The 13,653-nt window shown below is 40.7% G+C and overlaps 1 protein-coding gene across 1 annotated transcript in view; it reads left to right on the top strand.

Annotated features, from left to right (window-relative positions):
* Nucleotides 1-13,653, top strand: part of LOC136862892 (uncharacterized) — a 330,052-nt gene that overhangs the window by 145,117 nt on the left and 171,282 nt on the right. The window contains exon 5 of the mRNA XM_067139172.2: nucleotides 7,546-7,686. Within this exon, the coding sequence (XP_066995273.2) occupies nucleotides 7,546-7,686 (141 nt within the window). The remainder of the gene's footprint in view (nucleotides 1-7,545; nucleotides 7,687-13,653) is intronic.

The raw sequence follows: 13,653 nt of genomic DNA on the forward strand, positions 1-13,653 counted from the left end.
TTGATGTACCATCCCTTCTCCTGTCCATTGCTATGAATCCATCACGTTGCTTTATAGCGTCCATTTACATAGGCTGCACTTTCCCGCGGAAATAAAGCGTCAAGTAGCGAACTTCGAAAAGTAGGCGTAACCAAGGTTTCAATTGTCTCCTCAGAGTTTGGAAGGGGTACGGTCTCTCGTAAACTTGATGTACATTTCCTGGTAATGGGCTGAAATTAGCCTGCTGACTCCGATCACCTCACTACGGCTATTGGAAAATTTACTGCAAGCAACGAATGATGTTGAAATACTTTATACAATAAGTTGTTCGTTCAGAATACGTTATAGCCGCGATACAAAGAAATGAAACGATGATGTGAAATAGATGATTAAAACCCTATACATAATAATTTTAAAATGACCTACCAGTGATTAAATATATACATCTTATCAATTAATTATACAGTACAATAATTTAATACATGCAGTGATGTTTCACAACATCAGAAACATCACATTATGACTGATGATTGTCCCATGAGGTAAAGTTATGTCACATTTCAATATAAGTCTGAAGCATCTTTATGTCTAGTTTACTGTGTAAAACACCTTTTTTGTGTTGTATGATCAGAAAATAAAGTTTGGTTACGAATCTAAGGTAAACTATTATCTATAGCTAGGTCAGCACAGAAGTCAATTTCTTCCGTTTTTTATATTCCTATTTTTTCAAGCACTTTTCATTTTTAATACAGTTCCAATATATGGTATTGATAATTTAAAGGTACTACATCAAGATAAAATATTGCAACAAATATTATTTTTATGGTACAGCTTTTGTTTTTTGACATTTGCAAAAGTTGATTTATCTCCGTTCTGACAAAATGTTGGTTAGCCCGTTTTTGCAAGCACCCATTCAATTCTGCCTCAGAACGATATTACTCCACCCCGTGCACTGAAGCATAATCGGACCTGTCGAGGCATGTTGTCCACAAGGCATTTGAGGCTGTCCTGGTCGATCCTAATCTCGCTCTTTGACAGCAGCACTCCAGAGGTCGGTCAGGGTATGAGGTGTATTCATTCATCGTTGCACTACCTGTTTCAGCATATCCCAGGCACATTCAATTGGATTCATATCCGGAAACGCTGCAGACCAGTCCATCCGATGCATGAGGGCCTACTTGAGGAAGAGGTTCAGAAGATCAGAGTGCTGTGGATGTGCGTTGTCATGTTGCACAATTAATCTGTCGCCGAAATGTTGTCAGTATGGTTGAACAGTGGGCACAACGATTCTGTTCCAATACTATGTACCATTGATATTGCCCTCGACGACAATAAGTGGCATCCGATGTCCATATATAATGCCATCCCAAAACATAGCAAGTCCGCATCCCTGATGTGCATGTGGGATTGCTTACAGGACTGGTCTGGCGTTACCTGGCTCTCTCCAAACCCTCCTCCAATGATAATCCGGCGCCGGACACATTTGGCACTCGTCCGTGAGGAGGACCCGCCACCATTCTTCCCAAGTCCGGTCCAAGTGCTCCCTTGCCCATCTGTTCCTAGTACCTCGGTGTAGGTGCTCGCCAAGGAAATCTCTAGTGTAGGTGGACCCTATGGAGACTGTTTCTGATTGTCTCCATAGACACAGCCCTACTAGTAGCTTGCCGTAAGACATTACGCAGTTCTGTTGCAGTGTCTACCAGGTTCCTGCGAGCCAAGCTTCGGATGTAACAGTTGTCAGCTGCTGATGTTGACAACGGACAACCGCTGTAAGGATGATCTTCAGTATCTTCTGTCACACGATAGCACCTGTATGTCCTCAAAACATAGCTGTGGTGTACACCAACCAGGCTGGCAATCGCCCTCACAGAGAGCCCTTGCTGATGCATTGTCACTATGTGCGTATGGTCAAAATCAGTAATGACCTATTGAAGCATGTCTGTATACTGCATAGAACACAAATGTGCTCGTCATGTTGTGTCCACAGGTGACTAACAGCACACTCTTCTGGACTGTTCTGAGACAGTGTGTATTACCTCCATGTCCACTAACAGGTAGCATTATACGTCATTTGGATGTCTGTTTGTCACTCAACAACTCTTAGAGAGAACGTCCTTCACAAACACAAAAAAGACACGTGGTGCAAAACTCTTTTTGAAGCCGAACCTCTCCATGGATTTCAATGGAGGAATTCTGTTCGTTGCCATTGGGACTTCATCAACCAGCATGACCATTTAAGCAGTGGAACCAATGCTAGCAGCATCAAAACGAGGGGAATCCAGCAATAAGGTCATCATTCCCAGATGCTATTCCGTTGTCCGAGAGGCCAGAAAAATTTAAGTCGACAATTTTTATAATGGGGTAGATTATATGTCTCTGCAGCTGTAACTGTAGTTTAAACTTCTGTGATGGTTTAGCCATGATCCCTTGTCGAATGGAGCTGAAACCTGTATTAACAAAATTACTATACATTTCTCGAAATATATTTTTAGCAATGACAAGAAACCATACGTACTTCTATATCGGAATATCTTGGTGATATTTAACGTCTATCACTGGGTTCCAAAAAGGTCTATCATCGAAAAACGAAGTAGTAGGAGTGTCGTCTTCCCAAGACAGGCGGAGAATGTTGAGTAGTCTGCCCTCTGTGGTCGGCGAGAAATGAATGGCCGGTGTACTAATATATGGGAGCTGGGAGGTGCTTGGTGTGTTCAATCATTGGCTGCCTCAGGCAGAAGTTATTGAGTTAACATTCTTAGTTATGTCATTGTCATCACTTACACTTTTACATGTGCGCTCATCATTATATAAAACATTAAAGATAATTTTAAATGTTAGTTAAATTATACGTAATTATCACAACACTCCTTAATATTCGTAATCACATTTACTCTGTCATGAGGCTTATGGTCATAGACCCAATGTACTAGAAATCTCCATTCCTTAAATTTCACGATCAGATATTCTAAAGGTCACAGTTTTGTTTCTTTTATGGTTCGGCAAGGATGGAAACTGTCCCCTCAGGTTGCAAAAAGAACAAAAAACAACTCGCGTGGCAAGTTCTCAGTGCACGTCAAATCAAACTTAGCCCAAGTCAGAGATACGGCACTCACAAATAGCAAAGAAGCTGTCACTATACAAACAAAAACAAAAAAAACACACACACACGCACACACACACACACACACACAGACACACACACACACACACAGAGTATCAGGACTATACCAACAAAAAATCAGAGTTGCACAAGTGTGTTCATTTAGCATTGTCACTTCTCAGCCTCAGTAGGCAGTGTACAGTTTGTTCTGCACAAACTGACTACTATGCAAACTCTGTGGAAAGAGAAGGTGAACTTGCACAAAGTGTACAGGCAGCTTTCCAGGTTGTTCATGACACACCGGACATTCTGAACAGAGTCCAAAGGTCACTGCTACACAACTGTGTACTGTGCTTCGAAGTAGGAGGGGGGGCATATTGAACATCTACTGTAATTAACCATTTGGGCATATTGTTTCTTTCATTCAGTATTTCATTCTCTTTACAATGTTGTGATTGTTCATGGTGTGGGTTACTGTAGTCACGTCCTAGTTTGTGAACCATGGGGAACGGCTGAGTGGCCTAGTAAGTGGTCCTGAGTGTCGGAATACCAGTTGCTATGGAATGGGAGTGGGCAACTCGGACATATTCTGAGTCATGGCCCTCCTTGTGCTGAGGCGGCTAGGACCATACAATCCACCGGTAGTCCATAACCCGTTAGAGGAGAGATCCTCACTTGGACTGTGTGCAAGTAGGGTAGCATCCTGCTTCATGAATTTACCGAGCTCAGAACATTTTAAGCAAGCCTCGGACCTATGGGAGTAATGGAGTCCCACTCCCATTTGCCAGGCGAGGGACTCCTTGGATTTAGTGTTAAGAATTTCATTACGGTCCGTATTGAATCGAAATTTACGAGTTGATTAAGGATAAAGGGTTTCCACCTCTTCAATGTATTGAAACCCTTTATCCTTATTCAGCTTGTAGACTCCTTGGAAACAACTTGGCGAACGAAATGGAATTCAATGGGGAGCTATCAATATTAATGGGGCTTATGGAAGAAAGAAAGTAGAACTGGCTGAGTCAGCAAAGAGGATACATCTGGATGTACTAGGAGTAAGTGATATTCGGGTAAGGGGGGAGAACAAGGAAGATATAGGCAATTATAAAGTGTACTTGATGGGTGTTAGAAAGGGAAGCGCAGAGTATGGGGTAGGGTTGTTTATCAGAAATACCATTGCACACAACATAGTTTCTGTTAGGCACATAAATGAGCAAACGATGTGGGTAGATTTGACAGTTGGAGGAATTAGGACGAGAATTGTCTCAGTGTGAGGGTGCAGAAGAGGATGAAGTTGACAAGTTTTATGAAGCATTGAGTGACATCGTGGTCAGGGTCTACACCAAGGATAGAATAGTGCTAAGGAGCGATTTCAATGCGAGAGATGGAAATAGAACGGAAGGATACGAAAGGGTGATTAGTAAATGTGGGGAAGATATGGAAGCTAATGGGAATGGGAAGCGTTTGCTGGACTTACGAATTTATTCTTCAAGCATAAGGCTATTCACCGCTACACATGGGAGGCTAGGAGTACCTTTTTTTTGCTAGGGGCTTTACGTCGCACCGACACAGATAGGTCTTATGGCGACGATGGGATAGGAAAGGGCTAGGAGTTGGAAGGAAGCGGCCGTGGCCTTAATTAAGGTACAGCCCCAGCATTTGCCTGGTGTGAAAATGGGGAAACCTACCGAGCTCGATAGCTGCAGTCGCTTAAGTGTGGTCAGTATCCAGTATTCGGGAGATAGTAGGTTCGAACCCCACTGTCGGCAGCCCTGAAAATGGTTTTCCGTGGTTTTCCATTTTCACACCAGGCAAATGCTGGGGCTGTACCTTAATTAAGGCCACGGCCGCTTCCTTCCCACTCCTAGCCCTTCCCTGTCCCATCGTCGCCTTAAGACCTATCTGTGTCTGTGCGACGTAAAGCAACTATCAAGAAAAAACTGAAAACCACGGAAAACCATTTTCAGGGCTGCCGATAGTGGGATTCGAACCTACTATCTCCCGGACGGAAGCTCACTCTAGGGGTACCAGATCCATAATAGACTATATCTTAACCGACTTCGAATTCAGGAAATCTGTTAGGAATGTAGAAGTTTTCCAGGGATTTTTCGATGATATAGACCACTATCTGATCTGTAGTGAACTAAGTATCTCTAGGCCTAGGGTAGAGAAAGTGAAATCTGTCTGCAAACGAATAAGGGTAGAAAATCTCCAGGACAAGGAAATTACAAGTACATGGATATGATCAGTGAGAAGTTTCGAACAGAGGGCAGTTAGCAGCTTCAGGATATAGAAAGAGAATGGGTGCCATACAGGGATGCTGTAGTAGAAACAGCAAGGGAATGCCTAGGAACAGCTGTGGTAAGGATGGGAAAAGGTGAACATCTTGGTGGAATGATGAAGTGAGAGCAGCTTTTAAACGTAAAAAGAAGGCTTATCAGAAATGGCTCCAAACAAGAGCCGAGGCAGACAGGAATTTGTACGTAGATGAAAGAAATAGAGTGAAACAAATTGTTGAATCCAAAAAGAAGTCATGGGAAGATTTTGGTAATAACCTGGAAAGGCTAGGTCAAGCAGTAGGGAAACCTTTCTGGGCAGTAATAAAGAAAGGAATAAGGAAAAAGGAAATGAACAGTGTTTTGAGTAATTCAGGTGAACAGATAATAGATCCCAGGGAATCTCTGGAGAGGTGGAGGGAATATTTTGAACATCTTCTCAATGTAAAAGGAGATCTTCCTGGTAGTGTTGCAAACAGCCAAGCTCATGGGGAGGATGAAAATGATGGTGAAATTACGCTTGAGGAAGTGGATAGGATGGTAAATAAACTCTATTGTCACAAAGCAGCAGGAATAGATGAAATTAGACCTGAAATGTTGAAGTATAGTGGGAAGGCAGGGATGAAATGACTTCATAGAGTAGTAAGATTAGCATGGAGTGTTGGTAAGGCACCTTCAGATTGGACAAAAACAGTAATTGCACCTAACTATAAGCTAGGGAACAGGAAGAATTGCGACAACTATTGAGGTATCTCATTGATTAGTATACCAGGCAAAGTATTCACTGGCATCTTGGAAGGGAGGGTGCGGTCAGTCGTTGAGAGGAAGTTGGATGAAAACCAGTGTGGTTTCGGACCACAGAGAGGCTGTCAGGATCAGATTTTCAGTATGCGCCAGGTAATTGAAATATGCTACGAGAGGAATAGGCAGTTGTGTTTATGTTTCATACATGTAGAGAAAACATATGACAGGATGCCGAGGGAAAAGATACTGGGGGACTATGGTACTAAAGGTAGATTATTAAAATCAATTGAAGGCATTTATGTTGACAAATGGGCTTCAGTGAGAATTGGTGGTAGAATGAGTTCTTGGTTCAGGGTACTTACAGGAGTTAGACAAGGCTGTAATCTTTCACCTTTGCTGTTCGTAGTTTACATGGATCATCTGCTGAAAGGTATAAAATGGCAGGGAGGGATTCAGTTAGGTGGAAATGTAGTAAGCAGTCTAGCCTATGCTGACGACTTGGTCTTAAAGGCAGATTGTGCTGAAAGGCTGCGGTCTAATATCTTGGAACTTGAAAGTAGGTGCAGTGAGTATGGCATGAAAATTAGCCTTTCAAAGACTAAATTGATATTACATACTATCCACTTCATTCTGTATCGATATTTTAATCAAGATAACAATTAAGTAAAAGGTTCCACCTGATCAATACTTTTTTATTATTTAGCCTTCGGCTAAATTTATGTCATTAAAAACTTACGGAACATGTTTCGATTGCTTAGCAATCATCATCAGCTGTTTCGCTTAAGGCTTAGGTGAAAAAGCATAAAACATTTTATAATTAAAATTAAGATGTGTTAGTAAAGGACGTTTAAGAGGTGCGGGAGGATGGATTGGGGGGGGGGTGTTTGTTAGTTAAGATTAAAATTATACAAATTAAAAACTATTCTAAACTAAAACATCTTTGATTTCATTCGTTGTCACTTGCACTGGTTCATTATTAAGTTAGATAGTTTTCCGTTAATGCTCTTGCACACTTGCCTTGATAGTATAGTGTTCCTTCTTTTTCTAGACCTTTCTTACTGTCCGGTGGAGATTATTATGTAGATTGTTGGTCGAATTGTTCAGTTTTCATTTAGTTAGATAGTTGGGAGTACGATCCCTATCCAATTATTCGTTGTACGAATTTTATTTGGAATCATTAAGTAGGGAAGTTTGGTGTACTACCCCTGTCCAATTCATTCTTGTTTCGATGTTTACGTGTTTGTATTTGTCTCTGGCTCTCTACGTATAGTGGTAGTGGTGGTGCAAGGACGTTGGAAAGTATCCAAAACATATAAACCAAGCTCTGTTCCTCTGAAACATTAAAAATAGCTGGTTCTTCCCTTGAGAAGGCTTACCAATTTACTAGTGGTAATATTCATTTACTTCCATGTGAAAGTTCTGGTTGGGAAATGTTCTCTCATTTTCCAGGTATGCAGGCATTACTTAAATGGTACAGTTCGTTATGGACCACTTCATCAGATAAGCTTGGTGGGCACAGTTCATGAAGAAGTTGGTGGATTCTTTCCAGACTTCCTGGCAAGATTAGAAGAAAATCCATTTCTGAGGATGGTAAGCAGTGTGTCATTCATTATTTTCGTATATGTTAATTATGTTTTCCGGGCTGTTATAGCCCCATTGCTAATCTTTGATCTTCAAATTGTACACATTATCATGTTATTGTGAATATGTCTGACATTACTTTTTGCATAGATTGAAATTACTTCTGATAAACTTCGTTATTTCATATCTGCATTGTCGCTATCTAATTAAAGTCACGAACTTTTTACTTCTCAATATTTATAATTTTTGTTTTCATGGATTACACTTTATTCATAAGGATATGTTTCATTTCTTATTATGAAACATCTTCAGCTTAGTAACATATAAAATGACAAAGATACATATTGATTAAAAACCCATGTAATGATTTGATAGAAAGTTTGTAAAAACACTTAATGTTTGTGGTGTTCTTCTTCTCCTTCTTTATAGGCACGCTATGTCTTTATATTGTGCTATTCTACCTGCAGGTGATTAATACCTTTTAAACCTCCAGCAATGTACTATGTGTAATTTCCTTTTTTGCAAAGTTAAATAAAAAGTAAATTAAAAATGGTAGCTGAGTACGGATGTCCTGAATTATATGTCTCCGGTGATATTAGATGTTATGCGAGTCTAAATGGAAAAAAGTAATAAAAGGAATAGTATACTTAGTAAAATTCAAGAATTTTGATCATGTAAATGAATTCTAACAAAATGTCAAGTAAGTCATGATTCTGGATTTAGAATGTTAAACTAGTAGTAGTATTTCTTGTACTATTTTCTTTCCAGGGAATTACTTGTTGTACTATTGTAGTTGTAAGTCATAGTTTAACATTTCAAAATACTTAAGGTTCGTGTGAATTTGTATATGATGGCGTAATGTTAAGCTAGTAGTAAGCTCAACCTATATTGTAGTAAGCCGTAGTATTAAGCACTGGAAATACTTAAGTTGTGTGTGAATTTCTATATGATGTTGCTGGATTTAGAATGTTAAAACTAGTAGTATTTCTTGTAATATTTTCTTTCCATGGAATTGCTTGTTGTAGTTGTGTAATTATATTTTAATTTTATCATCATACTACTGTAAGTGATCATCGCCACCAGGGTATTTCCCAGTTGCGATATACAGTGGTGGGACTAGGGAATGAAACGTACAGCACGGGAAAGCGGAAAATCCGGGAACGAATGAACCATCAACAATTTGGCTAAATATCACAAAAAAATAAAATGTGTATACTTATAATCTTACAAACACTCCTAAAACAAACCTAACTATAGCCCCAATGAGCCTTCCGCTTACCAAGCGACCGCTGCTCGGTCCAAAGATCTGCAGATTATGAGGTGACGCATGATCAGTGTGACAAATCCTCTCAGCCGTTATTCCTGGCTCTCTAGACCAGGGTTGCTACCTCACCATTAAATAGCTCCTCAATCAAAGGTAATCGTAGAATGAGTGAACCTGAAACCAGCCCTCATATACAGGTAAAAATGCCTGACCTGGCTGGGAATTGAACCTGGGCCCTCTGGATAAAAAGCAGGCATGTTAGACCGCGGGGCCAGCTTCAAACATTAATTACCGGTACGCGACTTAAAAATCTTGAAGTTTTACATTAAGTTTTACCGGGTAAACTTCGTTAGTTTCCTCTGAAAACTTATTTCAGTTTAGCAACTTTGATCAGCCACTATCTTCGAAAAATCCCACAACGCCATGCCAAACAAAAATAGACTACAATTATCTAATCTAATAAAATAAAGCACATTAGATACTAAAGTGCCCAACATGATGGTTAAATCCTTTTTTTTAATCTTTCATTGTAATTTGGTCACCGGTATACTGTTCGTAGTCAGTTTATGGAAATCTTGTACCGTGTAAATCAGGCCTATATTGGCTTTTAAAGATTATGTTGAACTCGAGAATATGGTTTCGAATGTATCGATCCTCAAGTTCTCGAATGCATTATATTAAATTCTGTCCATCACTAATCACAATCAAATTGGAAAGAGAAAAACTATCATTAACACTTCCGAAATTAAGGTTATTCACGACCTTGAGCTCGGCTGTAAAGCGTGGTTGCTGTACAAGACTGTACGACTGCGAAATGATACAAAGATTTCTAAATGTAACGTGCGTAAATAAAACGACTCCAGTTTTTATAACATTTTAACAAAAGAAAAACCTTAAAATTCCCATTCTTATATTAGGACCAAAACAGTAAAAGGCAATCCCAAAGTCTCCCATGGCTTTATGTAGGTGTGTAATGTGCAACATCTGCTCTGGTCTCGATAACATAATCGTATACTATAACATTAAAATACCGGTACTAAATTTGTGTTACTTAAGAAGGAGCAGTTTCTATTCCTCCCTGAAAGCCCAGCGACTGTACAGTGCCCTGAGGGAAGTGCCGAAAACCTGTTCGGCGATACACTCAAAGAAAAGTTAAAAAAAAAAATTAACATGTAACCGTGGACATAATATAGGCGTTTTGGAAGTACGGTACTGAACCATATCATCATATGCTTCATTGGCTTAATTTTAGTCCTGAGTAACACTGTGGGCTTATTGTGCAACGTGGCTTTGTGTGGGAGTCGGTTGGATGACAGTTATACACCGGACCATGTCAGCACAAAGGGGAGTGGCTAGTGCAAGGCTTCATTCAACGATTTTCGTTTAAATTTGAACGTTGTTGCTGGGAACCACCGCAGCACTCTTTGTCCAGCCAATTTCGAACTCCGCCAATCACGAGCTAGCAGGTGGACTTTGCAAACTTCCGAACCGCGATGGCAGGATAACCAACTCTCTGACTGCATCTTTGAACCAGTTTCATTTATGATAATAATCTGTCATTGCGCCGATATTCCACAGTTCCGATGTGTCCAGATAGACAAGTGTAATTTTTCTGATGCCTGAGAATATATTCGGAGCCTACTTAAGGCTTAGATGTTTATTTCGCATTATCAACGGCTTCTCATTCAAACTAAACCGTCCACTCAACAGACTTTCTATTCATCAGAGGGGAGTTCCTGCCTTTGAATGAATACCAGTGTTTATAACATCGTGTAACAAGGGAGCGTCACCTCATTCTTCGTCTGAATTTCGTGCCGGAAGGTCAGTCGCCCGCCCGCCGAGACTATATTAACCAGAGGACACTTTGTTCTGATGCTTGAGAACTGAGCCAGTGATACATGTTCAAGATAATTACTATTTATAACTGTTTAACTGTGGCACAATGTATGTGCAGTATTTAATTCAATCCTGGAGTGATCAGTATAAACGTAATAAGATAGTTACCTCTATCTGTAACTGCCGTGTAAGTGTTGCCAAGTTGGGAAGTGGCGTATTTATCTGACGGTAACGAACGGTGTTTCCAATGCCGCCTATAATCTGGCTGATAACTCACGTCAATATTTGCTTTACCACAATAATAATCTGCGGGCGCGATCGCGAGAACTTGCGTAACAGTATGTCGCAGTGCCGCGCCAAGTACTGTTCGCGTCCAGGCCGAGTTGCCCTTGAATTAACGGTGAGCGGAACGAACTAATTTTCGCTTGCACGCTGTAGCCAATTAATAGCCAAGCATTAAGGGTACAATCTTACACACGTGTGTCAGGAGGTGCCAATGATTACGGAATGATGGTCAAAGGGGAAATTACGGAAAAGCTGACATTATCACAAAAAAATAATTTTCCACGGAAACAAAAGAAAAGGAAAAATGTTGAGTCCTTTCGAGCCTTTCTCCTAAATCGTCTTTATTTCAATGCTTGTGAGTTGGCAACGATACTTATTTGATCGTGACTTCCTTTTGCTACCCGTAAGCGTTGTAAAATTCATTGTGAATGAAGGAGCTCAGGCGCTGCTCTTCTCCGCTACAAATCCTTCAGTAATGTTGTATTAGCTGTGTTAAGTGTACCTGACAGTTGACAGAAAGATTGAGAAAGAAGTGAGGCCTACATTAAGCACATCTGCACTGGTATCGCTTATGGTTCAGAAAACGAAAATGTCATCGCAGTTGGAAGGATGCTTCAAGAAAAGCTACACTGAAAAGCAGCTGCTGCGTGAGAAACAAGCTACAATGATTGTTTTATCACAGAACCAACAGGTTGCGTGCAAATGTTATTGTGTAATATGATATACTTTTGGATAGATTGCTAGAGGAAAGGGCAAAAGCGGTTTCATTATTAAGAAGGAAGGAGTATGCTTTGGACTTGACTTGAAATTTTTCTCGGGGGCAGAGGGCGATTACTGATAATCCATTTCAAAGTTGGCACCTCTGGTGTGTGACTAGCGGCGAAGAAACAGTGCCTAATTCAACTGTTTTACAGGAGCCATATCAATCAGCACTATGGAGCCAGCGCCGAGGATTAATGGAGTGATTTCCCACATCCTGGAGACTGAGATGACCATGGCCTAAGTTTGCGATGACGCCAGTGGCCATGTAACCATCATGGGTGATCAAGCCGGCGCAAGATAAACTTCTTGTTATATTTTTAACATTCCTGGGTAGTAGTAGCACAGTAGTATAGAGATGTAAATTTTTTTTGCTAGGGGCTTTACGTCGCACCGACACAGATAGGTCTTATGGCGACGATGGGATAGGAAAGGCCTAGGAGTTGGAAGGAAGCGGCCGTGGCCTTAATTAAGGTACAGCCCCAGCATTTGCCTGGTGTGAAAATGGGAAACCACGGAAAACCATCTTCAGGGCTGCCGATAGTGGGATTCGAACTTACTATCTCCCGGATGCAAGCTCACAGCCGCGCGCCTCTACACGCACGGCCAACTCGCCCGGTGCACAGTGGTTTTCCAATTCAATTTACAGTTAAATATGTCCTGGGCTGATGCATGCTTTTATATTTCTTTTATATCCTTTTTTGTTAGATGGCTTTAAGGGTATGCCAGTGTAGATGTAGGAGTGTTTCCATGTGGTTTTTTTTTTTTTTTTTCCAGTGTATTCCATTTTGTGGTCAGTTTGCAAGCTCTGATCATCATTTACATAGGCTATACGCTGGTGATGATATATGGGAGATCAGTTTACAGCTGTAGTTTATCACTTGTTATTTTATTTTCATGCATGGGAATTTCAGATGTGGCCAGGAAGCAGAATCGCGGAAATTCAACGTTGTTGGATAGAGTCCTTACTATACTAGGGAAGGATGACTAATGGTTTTATCGAACAGCTGACCAGCCATGTAAGACGCCGGAAGTGCATGTTAAGATAGATACATGTTAACCTTGGGCTGGTTATGTGAGCCGTGTGGAATCACGAGTATATTGAGGTATAATTCAGGGGTTGATTGATTGAGACATATGAAGGAGGCTGGAATTGCCGTATTCACGACATGAGGAGGGTCGAGAACCTGTATACTGCCTAATGCAAGACCAGAGTGTGGTCTCAAGAGTTAAAGTAAGTGATGTGTGTATTCATATGAGAGAGGCTGAAGCCCTTGTTGATGTGCATTTGTTTTAATCTGTGAATTGAGATCGCAGGTCATTATAAGTAAGAAGCGGTAATAGTGCTGCGAATGTTGTGAATTTATCCTTGTCTCCGAACGAGAGTTAGCAGGTAGAGACCAACCCTTTTCTTGAGAAGTCAAGTGTACCGCCCCAAGGCCGTGTTTTCGTACAGTGCTAGGTGGACCGTTATTCGCATTCTCTCCCGACAAATTAGGAATGTACAGGTATCAGCTCTTTGCGTTAGTGAAAGTGTTTCGGAATGAATGGCTCTTGCGTCTTACTTCTGGACATAAGCCATGTGTCTGCCTGTTGAAGAAGATTTCGATGACCACATGTGGAGTATTTATGCATTTTTTTTACAGGTTCAACGCCCCACTTTATTTACATATGTTATCGTGCTTATCTGGTTGGATCCATGATTTGGATGAGATGGTGATGGCTGATTTTGATTTGTTTTTGTTTGTATTTCATTGGAATATGTGTTGATGTGATCAGCGTTGCGTCAGTTTTATTGTATGTTTTATTAGCTCGATAGCTAAATAGATGGT

This window comes from Anabrus simplex, chromosome 2 (assembly GCF_040414725.1).
Source record: "Anabrus simplex isolate iqAnaSimp1 chromosome 2, ASM4041472v1, whole genome shotgun sequence".
Lineage (NCBI taxonomy): Eukaryota > Metazoa > Arthropoda > Insecta > Orthoptera > Tettigoniidae > Anabrus > Anabrus simplex.